Here is a 19,301-nt window from a genome sequence, read left to right as displayed (position 1 = left end):
TGTTTTGTCTAGTATTTGCAAGGCAAAGTTTCAACGGTTTACAAGAGCAAAGCTTCACCACTTTCACCATATTTACAGCGTATTTACATGTAACTGCTTCTCACAGCGTCCATGATGTGAGAATCCGTGTCGTCGAAGACATTTTTAATGCAACAGCTCCTTCACACAGTCAAAAATTGTGGGTAATATAGGTTGCGTGCGGCCGGCGGGTAACAGTCACCAACCAGAGGCAGGGCGAAGACGAAATAAACAGCATTATGCAGGGCTGTGGTTATGCTTGTGTTGCAGGTGGGCTGAGGGGGGCCGGGTGGGTCTCCGTGTCCTCTTTACTGTTGTCTGAACAGTCAGATCCGATGTAACAGCCCGAGTCTCTGGGACAGTCGTTGATTTCAGCTTTGACTTGTTCAGAGGTAGATTCGGGCTCTTCGTCTTTCTCTCCGTGACTCTGATTATTATCTGCATCGGAAAAAAAGACGCACGAGTCATGATAATGTTATCAGACGATTGTGCATTAATATTCATGCGGTACCTGGAAGTGTGTTTTCATAACGCGCAACGCACGCACGCAATGTTTTTCTGTGTATTGCAGCGTGTGATTCAGGTTGTGAGGTGTGGCTAAGCTTCTGAAATTAAAAGACGGATACCCACGCAAACTCACTGCTCAACGCGCTTCCTGTTGGGTCTTTCATCACATGCACAAAACTGGCCTAAATGACATTCACTTTTTTCCATTAGCAGTGTAGTTTTTGTTTTTTGTTTTGCTTTACATCAAGCTTCTCAAATTATAAAACAAAGACTGAAAAGGTTTTTTTTTTAAATAAAATAATTCATTTAAACATAATACTATATATATATATATATATATATATATATATATATATATATATATATATAAATAAAACATCTGATTTTAAAGCCAAATAAAATGGTATATTTTTTTTTCTCATCTTTATTAAATTTTCTGTGACAAACTGTTTTTATTTATATACATACACAAATCAATTTGTTATAATTTTGTTAATATTATATATATATATATATATATATATATATATATATATATATTTATATATAAAAATGTACATTTATATATATATATATATATATATATATATATATATATATACAAATAAATGCACATTTTTATATATTTTTGTATTTTTATTTTGTTTTATAATATATTTTATCTCATCTTTGTTTTGTTTTCAACTTTAATGTCACTAAAATTATCAGACAGGAACTAGATTTTTATCTGAGGGGAAATGTGTGAAAAGCAGTGTTTTCGACCTGCCACTTCACCTCTGTGGCTTTGATGAGGTTTGTTTTTGAGCATCTAAAACACTGTACGATCACAGCGCTGATGGGCTCATCCTTTGAGAACTTTTATTTAAAAAAAAAAAAATCTAAAATGCCAAAAAAGGTCTTGGAAACCAAGAGATCATCAGGGTCTACGTCCCTTTTCCTGGAGTTGATTATTATTTAGATGACTTCTGATGTTTAACCACTTACATTCAGGGTCCTGCAGATACTCTGCCGCTAATAACAGCCGGTGTCTATGTTCAGGGTCAGTCACGTTGAGCTCTATGAGATGCTGCTCCTTCAAATCCCGAAGATCTTCCACCGTCTGATACCCATTCAACAGCAAAGACGATATGTGCTCCTGCAGAGACATTTCTGTCTGTTAAAGTAGCGCCGACAACATCAGATAATACTTTACATCCTGTTTTTGAGATGTTTGAATGTGAATCTGTGGGTTTAACGAGCTTATAACAAGCTATTACAAACGATCACCAGCTTTAGCATTTAATTAGACATTTTAAGCACCTCCAAATTGAGTCTTTCCAGAAGTTCCTGAAGAGTTTTGGGTCGAGGTCTCCTGCTCCTCCGGTGGGAGCGGATCCTCGGTTCTGGCGTGCTTTCTTCCACCAGCATGTCCACGTAGATGAACTTAAAGTTTCCTATTTTACCGTTTAACATCCCAGTCCAGATGCCCATTGCAGGTTTGCTGATGATATCAATCATATCTCCCACCTAACAAATGAAAAAGAAGATGTTAATAGCCCTGAGCTGAGTTAGGTTTTTTTAATCCCTGAACATCTCAGGTTGGTTTTTACCTTGAGTTTGAGAGACTCTGTGTCATATGGACTAGGAACAAAGTCGGTGTGGACCTTGGCTCTTCCACAGAACTGGCCCGTGTAGGGCACGTCTTCTTCGAAACGCAGGCTGTCCCTGTTACTGCAACCCTCAGAGCCGCTGGTCACACCACCTAAAGCATCAGGAAATGCAAATACAACCAGTCAAACTTAAACCACACGGCTGAAATGTCAAAAGCACATCAGTGACAAAATGTTAGGTGAGTAAGCAATACATTTTTACCTCTATAGCAGCTCTGTTTTACACTTTAAAGTGCCCCTATTATGGATTTTTAAAAAACGTTCATGCACGTCTGATACAGCGTGAAACAACTAAGCATGAAATTATTGTCTCTCAAAAGAAAGAGTCGAGTCTGAATGACTGACAACTACTATTTTTTTTCAATAAATAGTCCCCAACCATTTCATAATGACGTCAAAGTGAAACATTAGCATATTGCCAGCACAAGCATTGATGTTTTGCCACTAGGTGCTGTTTCTGGAGCTTTAAAAGCCCAAACGCTGATTTAAAGTCGGCATGAAACGGAAGCTGAGATTGTCCCTTTTCCTCAGTGTGGCGTGTGTCCGAACGAAACGGCTTCTGAAATGTAAAAAAAATGTAGGGCGGGGTTTGACACCGTTCTACGGTAATTGATTGGATCGTTGGAAGATAGGCGTTGCCAGAGCGTTACTAAAAAAGAAGGCAGATTTGAATACAACGATAGCCACGCCCTCGCGCTATCGCTTTTTTTTTTTTTTTTATAATGAAGCATACGGATAGGTTATTTATAATAAACACTACAATATTCCGTTAAAAAAGACTTCATGCCGACTTTAAATTTGTATCGATGAAGTCATTTGATTTTATTTAATTTATTTACTACAAATAATACTTAAATATTTATTAGTTAATGGTTCATTGGTTTGATTCAGCTTACTAGATGAACTCTGGCCGCTGTGCAAGCTGAACAAACTCTCTACGGAGTTACTGGAGTGGTTGCAGCCTTTGGCCAGCGTGCCGTCCAAGACTTCGGCCGCCGCAGCTTCGTTCTCCTCGCCCTGCGAAAAAAGTCAGAGGAAATCTCAGGCAAGGGTCCCGACCAAAACCGATACGTGACAGGTCTTCAGGTAGCAAATCAGGTCGCGCCAGGCATCGGGTCGCTCGAGGGAACAAAGTCTTTAATCCGCGAGAGCTGCGCTGCCATTTTTACCTCAGACACCGGAGCTGCACGTAATCCGCCCACACGATCTCCTCAGAAGCTCTTTAGAGTACAGCGGCAAAATAAAGGTTCAGCGCTTTGTAAATAAGCTTGAAATAGACGAGTTCAGAGACGTCGTGGTTTCTTGCTTTAATACCTCAAACTCACACCATTTACTTAAGATAAACTTGGTAGATCTTTTAAGTTCTGCAAACTTTAACTCTTTTCTGTCTTTTTTGTTGGTGTTTGCAAAAACAGCTCTATAAATGACAGAAAAACTTTACACCCATTATTTCTTGCTGAGGGAAATTTTGTTAGGAAATAGGATGTAAGAAAGATTTTACAAAGACTTAAAATGTTGGTCTTTTTTTTTTTTTTTTTTTTTTTTTTTTTTTTTTTTTTTTTTGTTACCCAAAATCTGTTTTGCAATTCACACGCACTGCGTTCATCATAATTTATGGTGCCTTTTTTTATTTCTGGACTTCATCAACTATAGACCCCACTTTATAAAATACAACGTATGCATTCTTGCGTTTGTAAAAATTCCGTAATCATTTATTCCCAGTCGCTTTGTTTCAAACCTCTATGACTTTCTTTGCAACACTAAAGAAGACATTTCGAAGAAAACTCGAAACTGTTAAGGTTGCATTCTTCTGCTTTTTTCGATTTTGTCTTTTGGTCCACAGAACAAAGAAATGCATATAGGTTTGAAGTCATTTCAGTTTCATTGACTTCTATTGTGCACAATGAATTCTGACATTCTGCAAAATATCTTCTTTTGTTTTCCACATGAGAAAGAAATGCAAGCTTGGAATGAGAGTAAACGATAACAGAATTTTCAATTTTGGGTGTACTATTGCTTTTGAGAACCCAAAAACCAATACTCTTATCTGAACACCCTAGGATGTAACATCATTATTTGATAAGAGGACCATTGTTTACTAAACCTAATAAACACATACACTGTAAGTTTTAAGGTTGTCGGAAAGGTTAGAATTGCTGAACAAGCGCTCACCATTTCCTCCGACAGGGCTTTAGTGTATTTCCTGCCCATCTTTTTACGCATGGTCAGTGAGATGTTCTTCATCTTCTTTCCAAGACCTCCTGATTTCCCGGGATCCACCTCAGCTGCTTCCACAGGCTACAGAGACACACATGGAGCTCAGTGTGGAATATTTCAGTCCGGGTTTTATATGTGCTTCACTTCACAAAAAACTCACCAAACTTTCTACCTTCTCTTCTGCTTTGACCTGAGTGGGATGCTGTCTGTCGAAAATCCCAAAACTGCTGGAGCGCTGAACCAAAATGAAGAGATAAAATTGGTTAAGGTGGTCTGAAGCTGCAATCTTGAGAACAGCAACATAATCTTGCGGTCACAGAAGAAATAACTAATGGTCACTAAAGGTGACAGATTTTTATATGGCTACGAAGAAGTCTAAAACAGAATAACTGTTAGCCGAGCACTCACAGTACTTGCGTAATGCATCATTTCACCACAACAGATGCACAAAGTGAGAGTTTTTTTCAATAAAAATATAGTTTTTACCTTGGGTTTGTTCCTTGATTTGTCAGAGACATTGGATGGTTTTCTTTGAAGCATTCTGCCAACTAAGTCAAATGATTTTCTCTGAATTTCTCCTGACAGAAAGCCGCTCGGCTCTTATTGAAGACACTCGCACTGGCCTGAAACAGCTCACACATGCAGTCGAGTCTAAACACTTCCTCAACCGCACACAGGATGTGAGTGTCTACACTGCCATCTCTAATCATTGACTTAAAGTGTCTCTTCAGGAGAAAATAAGGCATCCTTATCATCATGACAATCTTTTACAGCAACACCAGGTTAATCTGATATAAATGTATATAATCTGTAGAAATATGAAGTATCTTTAACTGATTATTTATTGTCAGTTAATACATGTGCCATTTAAAAAGAGGTCAGTGAGATTTTTTTTAAAATTTAATATTTTTATGCTCACCAAAAATAAATTTTCACCATCATGACTGCAATCTTCAGTGTGCTATTATTACTATTATGCTGTTTTGATGCTCCAGAAACATTTCTTTTAATTCATCAATGTTGAAATGTAGAAATATTTTACTGTTTTTTAAAATAAATTTCTTGTGCCCTTGCTAAATAAAAAAGTGTTTTAAAGACCCCAAACTACATACTTTATATCTTGTAGCATATTAACAGAAGATATTATAAAATTATTTTATGATGTAATCATCTATATAAAACCAAGACCATATCAATAAAAACAAAATGACTATTAATGAAAGAAATATTTTTGTCTTTTAAGCAGTTTGCACCACAAATAGGCCATTTTTGGTATCTTTGGACTCAAGGAAAACATTACAATTTTAAAAAAGGTTTAAAAAATATATATTTGTGTTGCAGCAAATAATGAATAATCTTTCAACAGGAAGTGCAGCTTTGATCAGCGTCTCACCAGAGCGTCCGGCGTGTCCAGGTCCATGACAGAGTGGGTGATCCACCGGTCTTGTTGGTCTCGTTTATAGGGGTCCAGTCGGTGGAAGAGCTCCTCGTATTTCTCCCAGTCCGTGTCTCTGGGGAGGGTGAAGTTGAAGTTGTACATGACCTGCTCAGCTGTTGACCTGTGGCAGGTGTGTGTGGACGTGTCCCATGCTGGTGAATACGCCACGGGGCTCCAGTACTCCTGAAAGAGCCCTGGACCACAAGAACCTTCAACGTCTTTATCCTGCAGGGGCTGCTGGGATTGCTGTGTGGATGCCCTTGTGTGCTTCTTCTCAGCTTTTTTGGTCAGATTGATGCAGGTTATGACAGGACTGTGGCCTTTGCCGATGGATTCTGTCAAATGATGCATAAAGGGAACCGATGAGGAAACTTTTTGTTTTGTTTTGTCCATATGAGGTAATTATCATTTCAGTTCTCACCGCCAGGCTCTGTGTTGTTTTTCGACTCGTCTGTGGCACTTTGATTTCCCTTTTTCCCTCCCACTAGTTTCTGGATCTTTTTCAGCGTACCTTGTGCCTCATCCTCACTCTCTGACCTCCTGGTCTGAAATGAAGAGGCATTGGGTAATTACAGCACGTGAGGGAGATCAGAGATGCTGCGTAGAGTTGACCTCTCTCAATCTGCCTCAAGATCAACACACACGAGATTCTACAAACTGCTAGGGATTCTGGGTAATACTAAAGCTCTGCCACCGGGCTCTGACCTTATTAGAAGCCTTTCACAGATGTGCATTCTTACACTGAGATGTCATTTGAATTCCTCATAATCTGACCTCTATTTCCATAGACCTAAGACACTATTTTCCTTTTTTGATTCAAATTATAATTTTAATTACTTCACATAATGTCAAAAGTCAGAAGCAGGCTCAAGAAATTAAACACAAACACACACACACACACACATATATATATATATATATATATATATATATATATATATATATATATATATATATATATATATATATATTTTATCCTTTATGTCTTTGTGTTTTATTAAACATTTTATTTACATTATATCAATACCATAACTTTTGTCAGTTTTTGAACTGACCATTTAATTATATATGCGTAATTTCTCTATTTTTACCTTTAGATATCTAAATGCCATCTTTACAAATAATAATTAATGGTCACAAAATGTAATCTTTAGAAAATCTCACAATTAAAATCCTTACATGTTTCAACACAGTACATTACAATGTTGTTATGACAACTTTGACAACATTGTTTTTTTATGTTTTATTTTTAACATTTTTAAAATAGCACAGAATTTTAAAATGATTAAATTCAAAATTATTTTTATTTGAATGTATAAAGAGTGGTAACATTATTTACCACTGCTTTTCTTTTAAAATGATTACATTAAGTTTTTAGTATTTTATTTTTGTATTTTATTTTTAATTTATGTGAACAAATATTGTATCATACTACCCATAAATTTAGCTGCATTTCTAATATTTTGTCTAAAAATAAAAAAAAAAGGTTTAAATCCATTTGTGCATAATTTTTCATATTTTCCCCTCAAAATTATTTTGGGAAATATAAGAAATCAGACTAAGCCATAAGGGAAGGCAGTATACAATACAAAAATCATCAAGAATCTCACCAAGTCTTGCTGTCTGCATTCAGAGTTTTCTCTATTGGGATTCCAGGCTTCAAAATTCACTCCCTGTGCATAAAAACACCAATACTGAATCAAGCGATATTGTCTTATTGTAAAGATCTTAGGGCTGACATTGAAAGAATGATAAAAGTGCAATAACACACAGATGACTGAATCACATTAGAGTAATGGAGAATTTAATCGCTGAGACATGTATCCTGTATTATCAAGAGACACATTTTCTGGATGGCAGGGTTTGATGTGTTTGTCTCATTAAAGTAATATTGCACAATATTTTTTTTTCTGTGTTGCTGCGGTGATTTACCTGGACGAAGGGATTTTTAACTGCCTTCTCTGAATTCACCAGCTCTTCTTTCTCTTCTCTACTGAGTTTTAACCGGTGGTGATCTTTGACCGTCTCTAGATTAAAACACAGCACAATTTAGCTCAAGCCCTGGATTTATGACAATTCAGAATTCAGATTTAGATGGAAACTTGGGAAGTCCGGAGAAGAGCCTGATAAAATGTGACCCTGATCACATTTTATCTGACTGTCAGTGAATCAGTCTGAGCCCAAATCAAATCCTCTGTTTCACATGGGCTTTTAGAATTGCTTTGTGTCGTCACTGATCTAATCCACTAAGACTGTTTGACACACTCGGCTTTCCCTGACCCCGAGCCCTCCACACTTCCTCGACTATCAAAACACACTCTGCTTTCTCTTTAGACCCGTTACCTGTGTTAGAATGGTTCTTGCTGTTTACCAAGCCGTCTTTTTTCCTGGTGGACGGCCAGTGGGCATCAGTCTCTGTATGACCTGTCGATGATAATAACGGGTTATTTTAAGGGCAAAACATTGAAGGCAAATGAAATAGTGTTATCGAGAGGCGTTGCCGCCAAGTAGGTCAGCAGGGCTGGCATTTGGGTAACAGTGCTCAAAGTACAAGGCAGAAGAGCTTTGCTGAAATTCAGTGGGTCAAATACAAAAAAAAACATTTTTTTCCAAGTTCAATCCTTAATCCTGAAACAAGGCAAAAGCTTAATGCTGCGGTTCCAGACAGATGAAGTCCTGGATGGAATAACTGACCCTCGGATTATGAATTTGAAAGACCTTTAAACTCTGTGACACATTGCTCTATGACTAGCGGTATTATTAGGCATGTGGTTTTTAATTAACTGTGTGAGGGAATTTCTGGGCGTTCAAAACAAACAGACAAACCTGTGGTCTCGTCTTCTGATGTGGATAGCAATTGGGACCTGTTATGTGAAAGAGGAACTGCATAAGACGAATAAATATATAAACATAACATTCTAACAACAAACTTTTAAAACTGTGATAAAGGCCTGTAGAAGGATGTACAGTGGAAAGCTTCTTAATGTTATATTATATAATGGTTATTTCAAGTGTGATAACAATATAAAAATGTAGGCATATTCAATTAATATTAATATATTATTAGTTAAATTTCCAACAAGCAAATTGATTGAAATTTGAGGCTTTCAAAAACATATTTAATAAATAAAAATCATGTCTCTGTTGTTTTAAAATAACAGCAAACTTATACTTTTATTTATTTATTTTACTAAATGTATTTTATTTTATTATTATCTATCTATGGTTATTAGTAGCCTACCATATGCTACACGCAATAAAATTGATTGAATATCGTTGCTATGGAGTATGGGCGGTCACATTTCGGTTCAATCCGAATTTACAATCCGAACTTTTTCACGGTTAACGAACATAATTTATATAAAAATTAAAGTCTGGAAGGCTGCCAGTGCGACGCTAAACATCAGAGACCAAAATAAACCCGGTGTTTTCGTTGTAAATATTACGTTAATTTACCCAGGTGCTGCAGCTGAAGAAGACATGCTCGTCAGGTAAAAAGAAATAATACATACATAGCACATTAAAATCAAGATGACTAGTATTTTTCTGTGGCCTGTTCGGAACGGTTTGGTTGGTTTTGTGAGTGAATCACTGTGAGTCGGTTCATTCCGCTGTAGCGAAACGATTTCGGTAAATTCATGCTAGAAATCGAATCATTCAGATAGCACTGAGCCGTTTGGACAAGATTCGAATCACTTAACGTTTATAACGTGCGGGGCGTGCTAAAATAGCTATGCTGTTTTTAGTGTTTTTCTGTCTTTTCCTCGACGATGTTCTTCGATTTCTTCGTTCAGGCGGAATCGGTTCACAATTCAGACCACAGACTGTGAAGCTAACTAAATCACTCGGTCAGTTCTCAGTTTTTAATCCGTATTATTCTTTTCTTCTTCTCCTTTTTTAATGTAACTATTACATGACTTGTTCTGGTCATGTAATGCTGTCTTTACCAGCATATCATTCTTAAGCAGGGACAAGTCTGGCATTGGTTTAAACAGGTGACTAAATCCCTCACACTTGTCCCAATTAATATAATCCTAATCCAGCTCTCTCATTTTCTCATAAAACGCAGCATATGGCACATCGTGGTCTAATGGGCGCCCTGATGCAAATAAATCACACGAACAGTCTACATTTATGTTATCATCCTCATAAAAATTGTAATTTTGTGTATTAACATAAATCAGTAACATGTTATACGGATCTCAAAGGGTCATTAACAGACCAAAAAGAGCCACAACTTACTTTCTCTTTGCCTTTTCCAAAATCGTACTTTCTGGAGTCTTACTTGTGTGAGTCTCTGGACGCTTCTAGAATAAAAATACAACAATATATTTAGTGCATCGTTATGTCTGATACATCAAATGCCCATGGCCTCATGTGGCATCTCGCCTGGATGAAAAGTCATGCTGGGATTTTGGTAATTTCCTAATGAGTGCGACCTGCTGTACCCCCACACGCGTCACTCACAGATTAATCAGCGGTTATACAGGTGGCAGCACTTTTCCTTATTAATATTTTCGTCAATGTCACATTCGACATAACCGCAGCTCAGAGTCTCATGAAAGGCCATGTGATTTTCCTTGCATTTCTAGGCACGTGCGCATGAACCCACCACCGTGGCGATGCAGGGCTCAGATCCTCTCCACACGCTCATGTTCTTCACGGGGTTGGGACTAGGCAGCCTTCTGGGTAATAAATCTTGAGTGTTCTGCCCGATCTGAGCCGGCTCATACAGGCTGTCTGTAGAGCCATCCTGCACCAAACACAAAATAAGAATATTCATTCTAAGAAATATGAGCCATATTTCACCTTCATTTTTAACATTTTGTGTCAAACTGCACCTCTAAAGAAGATTGCTAGGTCAAATGCGATGAATCACAATTTTAATTAAAATAAGTAACATTTTAGCAAAGTAAAAGAAGATTTGTCTAATTACATACATTTAATATTATTATTATTATTGTGTGTTTGTGTACAGTAATAATATATGAATATATATAATATATAGTATATATATATATATATATACAAATATACATATTTTTACAAATTATTTACAGCAAAATATATATATTTTTATTATTTACAGTAAGCAGCATTTTATTGTTAATCATACTCCTATAATTTTTTTATTAAAAAACATAGATTTTTAACATTTTTCAAAAATCTTTTTTTTTGTTTGTTTGTTAAACTAATCAAAATTAACTGAACTGCAGTTTGATTAATAGGAATGCACAATAAAAAAAAATTTTTCAAATGAACTCTTCACACACACATATATGTCTTGATCTTTGATTTTTAGATCTGCATTCTATGAAAATGATGTATGGATTGCCTATAGACCCTTTTTTTTCTTCAGGAGCTACAGGTTGTTGCTGGATGAATATATCTGGATTCGGGGGAATGCAGTGGCCGCTCAAGACCTTCAGAAGTGCTGTGGTGCCCCTGATCTATGAATAGGACATTTTCCTTTCTGCTGATCCGTGATCTGCTTTAAGGAGCTCTCTGTCTCACGGTAATCCTTACCTAACGTTTCCATACAATCACAATCCCACTTTCACTTGCCAAGGTACTGTCATGATATCTCCAGCTAAAATTAGCATCGTTCTTCTAAAATATTGGTTGGTGATAGAAAAGTCTGTAGGAAAAGCGCCGCTCGAGTATATTAAACCGTTGTTGTTATACAAAAGTACAGCTCAAGTTAAGTCTTCAAGTGAAAAAAGGATCCGGAGATGCAGATAATCAGTTCAGTCTGATATGGCATACAGTGAAACGGTTCAGACAACAAGGTGTCAACCTCGCATTTCTGTTAATCTTCTGAAACAGCTGATGATTCGCTCCTGATAAATCTAAAATAGCTGATGAATCGCTCCTGAGTCTGTATCCAGCTGTCCAGTCTATTTAAAAGAACAAGCAAGGAAGCCTTCTCTTACCAGAGTGAAGCAGAAGAGGTTCATCTTCCAAGTCTGCGTCTTTGCTGCTTTACACACTTTGAGCGGAGAGATGCATATGTGTGTGTGTGTGTGTGAGAGTGTGTGAGCTGTCACGCACAAAGAGCGCTGGGATTGAGTGGCTGTTGGACTGTCTGTGGCCTCACAGATTAATGCAAGTTGAAAATCCCTCCCATAATCCAATAGCGGCAGTGGGCCGTCACTATTGATGTGCCCCGGACACTGCCTGTTAATGAGCTGCAAATACCCCCAGCGTTCCCATCAAAACAAACGTGCTGTCCACGTGCTGCGAGTGGAAGACGGGACAGCATTTCTCTTGTGTTTTTAGCTGCACTGCTCAAGTAATGCCAAGTTCCAGAGTGAGTTTGGCCTATAGAGAAAGCACTGCTAAAATAAGAATTTGACATATGTTACATATTTATTTAGAAATAAATGCGGTCTTGGTGACAGTGAGAGTTTTTGACCAGTAGTGTATCATGGATTTTATTTTATTATCCTATTAGCATGTCATAAAAACAAGACATTAACATCTTAAGTAATAATAATAACAATGATAATAAAATAAAATACTGGATCCATTAAATGTCGACAAAAAATAGTATAATTCTGTAGTTATTTGCATTCGGCTCTTATTGTTTTCAGCACAACACTAGTCAGGTCCTGCAGGTTTATTTTTGCCCATGGATTTATAGTGCTTTTTTTAATACTCATCCTGGAAAAGTTTCAATGTTGGTCGGTCACAGAAGATCTGTTCTTTACATTTAAAACAGTGAGAGCCTTCTCAAATAGAAATGTTTCCCATGCAGGTTCTGAGCTGGTAGGTTACTTTAAGTGGCCGAAGACAAAAACAGCTAATGTTGAAAGTCAGTTTCCTGCTTAACTGTGAACAAGGTCGGAGAGGTGTTTGTGGTAATAATGCCTTCTCTTTGTAGGTCTGACAGTGTTGCTGACGGGTCAGTTGCATTTTTCATCTGTTAGCGCCCCCTTTTGGGTAAAATAACATAAAATATAAATGTAATTTCATTAAATGAAATCAAAATAAAACTATTATTAAATAATAATAATAAATAAAAAAGCACCAGATATTACAGTTTTTTTTTTTAATTTTAGCACACCAGTATGTGTTCTCTTCCTGTTCTACATACACTTTCACACCAGATTTTAGTATTAAAATGCATCATTACAATTGTATTAAATCATTTTAGAAATACAATACAACATATGAACATAAATACATTAACATGTCCCCCACGTACCAAGCGCCCTGCAAACATTTTACATGAATTAGAATATTTTTTGTCCTCTCTTAGAAGTTTTCTTCAGAGGTTGCTTAAATGGGATTCATCTGGGCCTGTTTCACGTGCAGCCTTTTACAGTTTGGGCTCAAAAGCTGCATTCTAAGCCACGCCTGGCACCTCGGGCTGTTTCCTGTCAGAGTAGACCACCGCTGTATGAAGGCTGTGGCCCCCTGGACGACAGGAATGGGGTTACGCCTGACCTCCAGAGAAAAAGTAGTCACAACGAACTCCTCCAACTCCGGTCGAGGCGACCTGTTGAAGGACAATCCTGCGTTAATGAATTTAGGTAAAGGGGTGCAGAGCCATAGAATATGTTCTATTTCGATTTTTATTCCATCTGGTGATTCTATTTCCAGACCAGATTTATAAGTAAAATAAACTGCTTGTTAAATAAAACCGTAATGAAAGATCAGATGAAATACATTATATTACAACATAAACCGAATTCCCATTAAAAAAAAAACCCCAACAACATTTATTTTATCTGCGCATGCAAGTGTGTTTGTGCTTTATTTTTTGTTAAATGGATAATAATTCTTAGCATTAGGCATTTTCTTCTTTTGATTTTTTAATGCTGATGTTATTTATCAAATTACTTTAAGCACTGGTGAATATATTTTCTTATAAACAATATAGCAAGTCACGACTGCCCTATTTATTATTATCCTATATCCTTATTATTGGACACACACACAGAACAATTTTTGCTCAAGATCATCATCAACGAAGCTTTCTACTGTTTATTAATTAATATTAAACAGCAACTGTTATCTAAAAGGGTTATGAATTCAGAGTGTTTTTGCAGAAAGTGATAGAAAGTGACATTCTTTTGCAGATTTTCTCATTTGTCTCATAATATTTACAAGTTTTTGCTCTTCTACATTTGCTTCACATCAACATGTTAGTATTGCTCTTAATGACTTAATTACTAGGTGATCTTTTTCACTGGAAACAAGTGAGAATTTGAGCTCTTTCCATTAACACGACGTTAAGTGAACATTTTGATCTCGGTCACTGCTGTGAACTGACCACACAGGACACGAAGAGTCCCTAAAGACCCCGCAGTAACATATTCCAGCCGCAAGATGTCGCCCTTGAGCAAGAAAAGCAGACCCTGGGCGGAGAACCGCGCAGCGCATGCGATAAAAAGGACGTACGAAATAAAAGAAAAAACCTCGTGAACAAAAACGTGACAATATTTACTTTTGTGCACTCAAACGTTATCTATTAATTTAGCCGTAGGAAGTGGTTTCAGCCACAATGTCTAAAGTATAATGTCACCGCAGCTGTTTAACTCTGGGTCACAATGAGGCCTGTGTGATTTGCAATGATTTTTCACCGTTTAGCTTTTCGCATTTCGTTAATCAAAATGTCCTTCCAACAACCACCAAAGTCTGCACAAACACGTGTTCGTTTATTCATTAAATACTTTTAAATTACTCACTAAATACGCTTTTTCCATCTTGAGGGCGCTGTTGCTCCTGCTAAAAAAAATGGTCGGAACAAATCCACTCTTATCAAAGCTTTGAAATGTGAGCCTCTTCGTGTTTTTTTGTTTTTTACTATTGTAATGACCGCTTTTGGTCAAATTGCATGGGGTTTATGAAGTTGTTTTTGTCCGTTTTTAGTTCAGCGTGAAAATGAAATATGAAGTAAGTGATATATAAATGAAGGCGGTAAAAAATCTGGAGTGGGAGGGAGGGAGACAGGTGATCTCTGGAGTTTGATATATGCGCCCAGGCGTGCGGGCCCACAGCCACAGATGATGTGCCATTGATTTTGTCTGTCCTTGTTCAGAATTCGTAAATTGTTCAGTCTGGCCTTTGCTATTCACATTAGCCCCAGCCTTGACTCAGATCTGAACCGAGAAGAAGCCTGTTTGCGCACATTCCCATTCACATTCCCTCTCTCAGATGATGAAGATTACTTTCGAAATTAAAGATTAACTAAAAACAAATAGGATTGTGGACGATCTCACTGAAGACCTCGATTTTACTTCACATTTATCCTTTTTTTTTACGTTACTGCTTTCCTCCCTTTTCTCTCTTTTTTTTTTTTTACATTTGAAAATGGTGCTTCCGTGATCAAATGGAATGTTCCCTTAACATTTGCATAACCTTTTTGAGAACATTTGCAAAAAACATTCAGAGAACATTAATAATTTTCATTTTCAAGTTGTTTTTACTGCTTGCTGGGAACATCTAAATGTGTTTTTGTTTTGTTTTTTGTTACCGGGGTTGTTCTATTTGACAATTTTGCAAACATTATGGGAATGCTACTTTTTTTTTTTTAAATGTTGTCTGAACCACATAAAAATAATTAAGGAAAAAAAAAAAGTTAATTTAATTCTGTGACGTAGAGCTGAATTCTCAGCTGCCATTACTTCAGTCTTACATGATCCTCCAGAAATCATTTTAATGATTTTGCTGCCTTAGAAAAATTTTTTTTTCTTACTATTCTTCGATGATCCAAAAGTTAACATTAAAGTTTATATTTTTGTAAATACAAATATAAATGTCTTTACAGTCACTTTTGACTTATTTACACGTTTGAGTAAAATGAATACCGAATATATTCGTGGAATAATAAATACTGGATTAATGTTTATTCGTGATCTTTCCAGAACGTTTATCAAATCTCTGAGAACGTTCCCTGTTACCTGAGCAGATCAATGCCCCACTGTGATGTGTTTCCTGTCAGCTGTCAGGTGCTTATACAGATTTTAATGATTTGCCTTTAACAAAAATGACAAATGTTGTTTCATCTTAAAGCGCGAGGTAACGTAAAACAGGCATGCAATTCGATATGCAGCGTGATTTACCCCAGTCTATATTCTTTAACGGCGTTCTTTTACCCCGTCACGCGTAATGTATGTCTCCGAGGAGCCTTGGCAGTGTTTAGTCTCTGTGATGAAGGATTACGCAGTCTAGCTGGATCCTGATGGAGCAGAAATGGTTTCAGGAGGACACACAGACCGCAGTTTGATCTGCGCAGGTGTCAAAAAGATTCATGGGCAGGAATGATTCGAGCTGTCGTTGGTGAGCCGGACTGCGGGAGAGAAAGAAAAAACATCAATCCATCACCAATATTTTTGAGGAACAACATCATCTATCACCTCAAGGGCATCACGCGGAGTTATTTTCTGTTGGAGGGGAAGATTTAGAGAGTATTGAGGCTTCTGTCCCGATAACCCTTCGGGAGGTGAGTGAGGACATCGCTCCCCCGGGCGCCTCACATGCCTGCGCTGACCTTTGAACCCCGGTGCGCTCGGAATCTGAACCCAGAGGTCGTGACCTCTCGCCCTCCTTTCTGACCCGCTGAATGTTTGACGCCCTTTAGTCAAAAAGTGAAACAGTTTGCCCCTGCGCCGGGCGACCTCTCACCCCCTCTCGTCCCGCTAAGGTATGAGAGCACATTGACCTCTGTGACCTTTATTAGCTCGGCCTGTTATTAGTCTCGCAGCACACCGGACGGAATATTGCTACCGCCATCGCTGCTTTTATCTTGAATTTTAAGTTCTTCGAAGATGGACTGCCTTAAAATGCTGCCGTCAAAGTCGAGATTCGCTTTTATCGGCGCAGACAAATTAATCCCATGAAGATTCGCCCACACGCCGAGGGTCAACAGACTCTATTTATCTAAAGCTATAGGTGGTACGCTGAATAATAACTTTGAACCTTTCGGCATGTGGGGTTCTCATATACAACGGACAGAAACGGTTTTCGACTGTTTCATAAAAGAATCTCATACAACACTGATCAAACGTTTGGGGTTTGCAAGATTTGTTAAATGTTTTTGAAGAAACTCTTCACAGAGAATTGTGAGCAGCTTTTGGTAGACAGCGCTAGAATATCACCTGTTTCTACATGATAGAGTAAATGAAGCCTGTTCACCAAGGTTTCATTTATTTTGACCAAAAATACTGTAATATTGTGAAAGTAATTTTGTTATTTGAATATATTTGGAAAGGTTATACTATGTTATTTATTTATTTATTTATTTATAAATGTAATGTTATTTATTCCTGTGGTGACAAAGAAAAAAGTTTAATTGTCATTACTACAGTAATTTTCAACGTCACATGATCCTTCAGAAATGATTGGTGCTCAAAAAATGTTTTTTATTTATTTTTTCATGATTCCTTGATTAATAGAAAGTTCCAATAATTCATTTGAAATCCTTCCTAACATTCTAAATGTTCTTATTTTTACAATTCTTTGATTTAATAACAACAACAAAATCCTATGAAATTAAGACCAAAAAGTTTTAGTTTTCAGTTTTTTTCATGCATTTCGTGGTAGAACCCAAGGCTCAAAATTAAACGTTGTTATTTTCTCCTAAGTACTTTAGATGCTACATTCTTTTATTATCAAGAGCTGTTTGCATTATAGAGTTTGGTTTATGCGTTATATGGTTCTTGAAGATAAAGTTGTTCCAGATCATTTCTGGGTTCTTTAAGCACTTAAATGTATACTTTTTTTAAGCCCCAATATTTTTTTTTATTATTTAGGATTTACAAGCTGGCTATATTAGTACACACCAGTTGACACCTCTGGCAGATATATTAACCTATTTCTGGAAAACGACAAAAAAATACAAATTTTGTCTGATCACGTGCTTTCGACTATCAAATAGCCGATGGCCCAGCCATTCCAGATCATCCAGGGCCATGATAGTTGTTTCTCACCTCTGATCCTGCTCCGAACTGAAATCGGAGTTTATCCCAAACTGTTGACGAAGTGTGTTTTTGTGGGGGAGGTGTGTTTTCACAGTAGTGTTAATAGCCCACAGAGAGCCGATCTGCTGTGCGCTGCCCCCCCCCTGCCTCTGCAGGCTTACGAACGAACGCTTCTGAAGCTCCACGAATCTCTCGTAGGCCTCACACGTGATTCTCGGTGTGACGACAGTTGCGCTCGCTGCGGTGACTCTGCCACCGGGCGGGACACAAACGTCATTCTACACTCAAATGTCAGTCAACAGCGTCTGGCCTCGGGCCCGCGTTCACCCCTCCAATCAAGACAAAGACAAAATGACTGCCGCTTTATGATCAGCGTTTCACACTCCATTTCATTTGGAGCTGTAGCCTGTTTTTGTTGCGTTTTTATAGGTTTTATGGTGCATTGATAAGTCAAAGTGGGTTGAAGCTTGCAGCACTTTAGTGCGTTTGCGTGCCTGTGCATGTCCACAGGTTTCTCTCTGCCCTGCCGCTGACCCGTGACCTTCAGTGACCCTCAGCCGTGAGCTGCCCTTTCATTCCCAGCAGGCTGGTGACAGTAAGGCTAATTCCAGAGGGTGCAAGCAGGCGCCGTAAAACTGTTCCCGTTTAATGATGACAAAGCACTTGCAATGCTTGTTCTCTTTTAATTGGTCTATTTTGGCCTGTTGTTTCCCTTTTTACAAGAGAGTGTCTGTGTGAGGCCTCAGGCACCTCTCTTTGTGTGTATTTTAAAGACTTGTAGAGGTTTATTATTTCTCTTATTTGAACAGATTAATAGATTAAGTAGATAGTGGAGATTTCACCTTGTGAATTTTTATCATTTAAAGACGATCAGTTATATTATTCAACAATTTAAAAATTATTTAGTGCTGGGCAGTGATTAGTCGCATCCAAAATAAAAGGTATATGTGTGTGTGTGTGCATTGTGTATATTTATTATGTATATATAAATACACACACATGCATGCATGCATATAAAATATATTTATAGATATATAAGTAAATTATATTAATATAAATGTATACATGTGGATATTTTTTTAAATATATACTGTATGTGTGTGTTTTTATACATAATAAATATACACAGTACATGCACATATATTATGTTCACCAAAACGTTTTAAAACCATACATTTTTACCCAGCACTATTATAACATAAAGAAAAATTTTGTAATAGTAACATCTAAATAAATCTCTACTCTTCAGCTACAAACGACATATTTCTTTCTTAGGTTTAAAGATGAAAAGGTTAAGTTGAAGGTAAAAGAAAGACATGGCGCCCCTCAGGATGTGAAAGCTATGAAGAGTTGCATGAAGTTACGTAAACATCAAAATGCATTATGCTCAAAAGCACAATTTATTTGAACCACTATTGGGACTTTTTAAAGGTCACGTGAACGTAAAGCAGGTCACGCCGACATGTCAAGGAGCAGGATAACTTACAGATGAAACTATTGTGGTTTTGACACCCCCTAAAAAGTTAACACTATCTTTATAAAGGC

At 37.3% G+C, this 19,301-nt stretch overlaps 2 protein-coding genes across 2 annotated transcripts in view; both read right to left on the bottom strand.

Moving 5' to 3' along the window:
• LOC122331852 (SAM domain-containing protein SAMSN-1-like) overlaps positions 1 to 5,054 on the bottom strand; it is a 5,118-nt gene extending 64 nt beyond the window's left edge. Inside the window, exons 1-8 of the mRNA XM_043229394.1 lie at positions 4,878 to 5,054; positions 4,552 to 4,626; positions 4,347 to 4,472; positions 3,071 to 3,191; positions 2,115 to 2,266; positions 1,825 to 2,031; positions 1,510 to 1,660; positions 1 to 456 (exon numbers count right to left, since the gene is read on the bottom strand). The exon at positions 1 to 456 is cut by the window's left edge and continues 64 nt beyond it. Coding sequence (XP_043085329.1) covers positions 272 to 456; positions 1,510 to 1,660; positions 1,825 to 2,031; positions 2,115 to 2,266; positions 3,071 to 3,191; positions 4,347 to 4,472; positions 4,552 to 4,626; positions 4,878 to 4,931 — 1,071 coding nt within the window. The 5' untranslated portion in view covers positions 4,932 to 5,054 and the 3' untranslated portion in view covers positions 1 to 271. The remainder of the gene's footprint in view (positions 457 to 1,509; positions 1,661 to 1,824; positions 2,032 to 2,114; positions 2,267 to 3,070; positions 3,192 to 4,346; positions 4,473 to 4,551; positions 4,627 to 4,877) is intronic.
• Positions 5,055 to 5,750: 696 nt separating this feature from the next.
• LOC122331779 lies at positions 5,751 to 11,853 on the bottom strand. The gene is made up of 9 exons (XM_043229272.1): positions 11,763 to 11,853; positions 10,442 to 10,582; positions 10,072 to 10,136; positions 8,656 to 8,693; positions 8,173 to 8,253; positions 7,762 to 7,856; positions 7,440 to 7,502; positions 6,251 to 6,374; positions 5,751 to 6,164 (listed from the first exon to the last, which is right to left on the bottom strand). Exons 1-9 carry the CDS (start codon positions 11,784 to 11,786, stop codon positions 5,773 to 5,775), a joined length of 1,023 nt encoding a protein of 340 aa, XP_043085207.1. The 5' UTR covers positions 11,787 to 11,853; the 3' UTR covers positions 5,751 to 5,772.
• Positions 11,854 to 19,301: the final 7,448 nt, after the last annotated feature.

Source organism: Puntigrus tetrazona, unplaced genomic scaffold, assembly GCF_018831695.1.
Source record: "Puntigrus tetrazona isolate hp1 unplaced genomic scaffold, ASM1883169v1 S000000002, whole genome shotgun sequence".
Classification (NCBI taxonomy): Eukaryota; Metazoa; Chordata; class Actinopteri; order Cypriniformes; family Cyprinidae; genus Puntigrus; species Puntigrus tetrazona.
The sequence above is the reverse complement of the archived record's forward strand: the minus strand, read 5'-3'. Positions and strand labels throughout refer to the sequence as shown.

Coding starts and splice junctions, on each gene's coding strand:
- LOC122331779 (XM_043229272.1), bottom strand. CDS start 11,786: ATGAACCTCTTCTGCTTCACTCTG. Junction 10,137..10,441: donor AGCCCTGCATCGCCACGGTG/GTGGGTTCATGC, acceptor TTTTTATTCTAG/AAGCGTCCAGAGACTCACAC. Junction 8,694..10,071: donor TTGGAAAAGGCAAAGAGAAA/GTAAGTTGTGGC, acceptor TTCACATAACAG/GTCCCAATTGCTATCCACAT.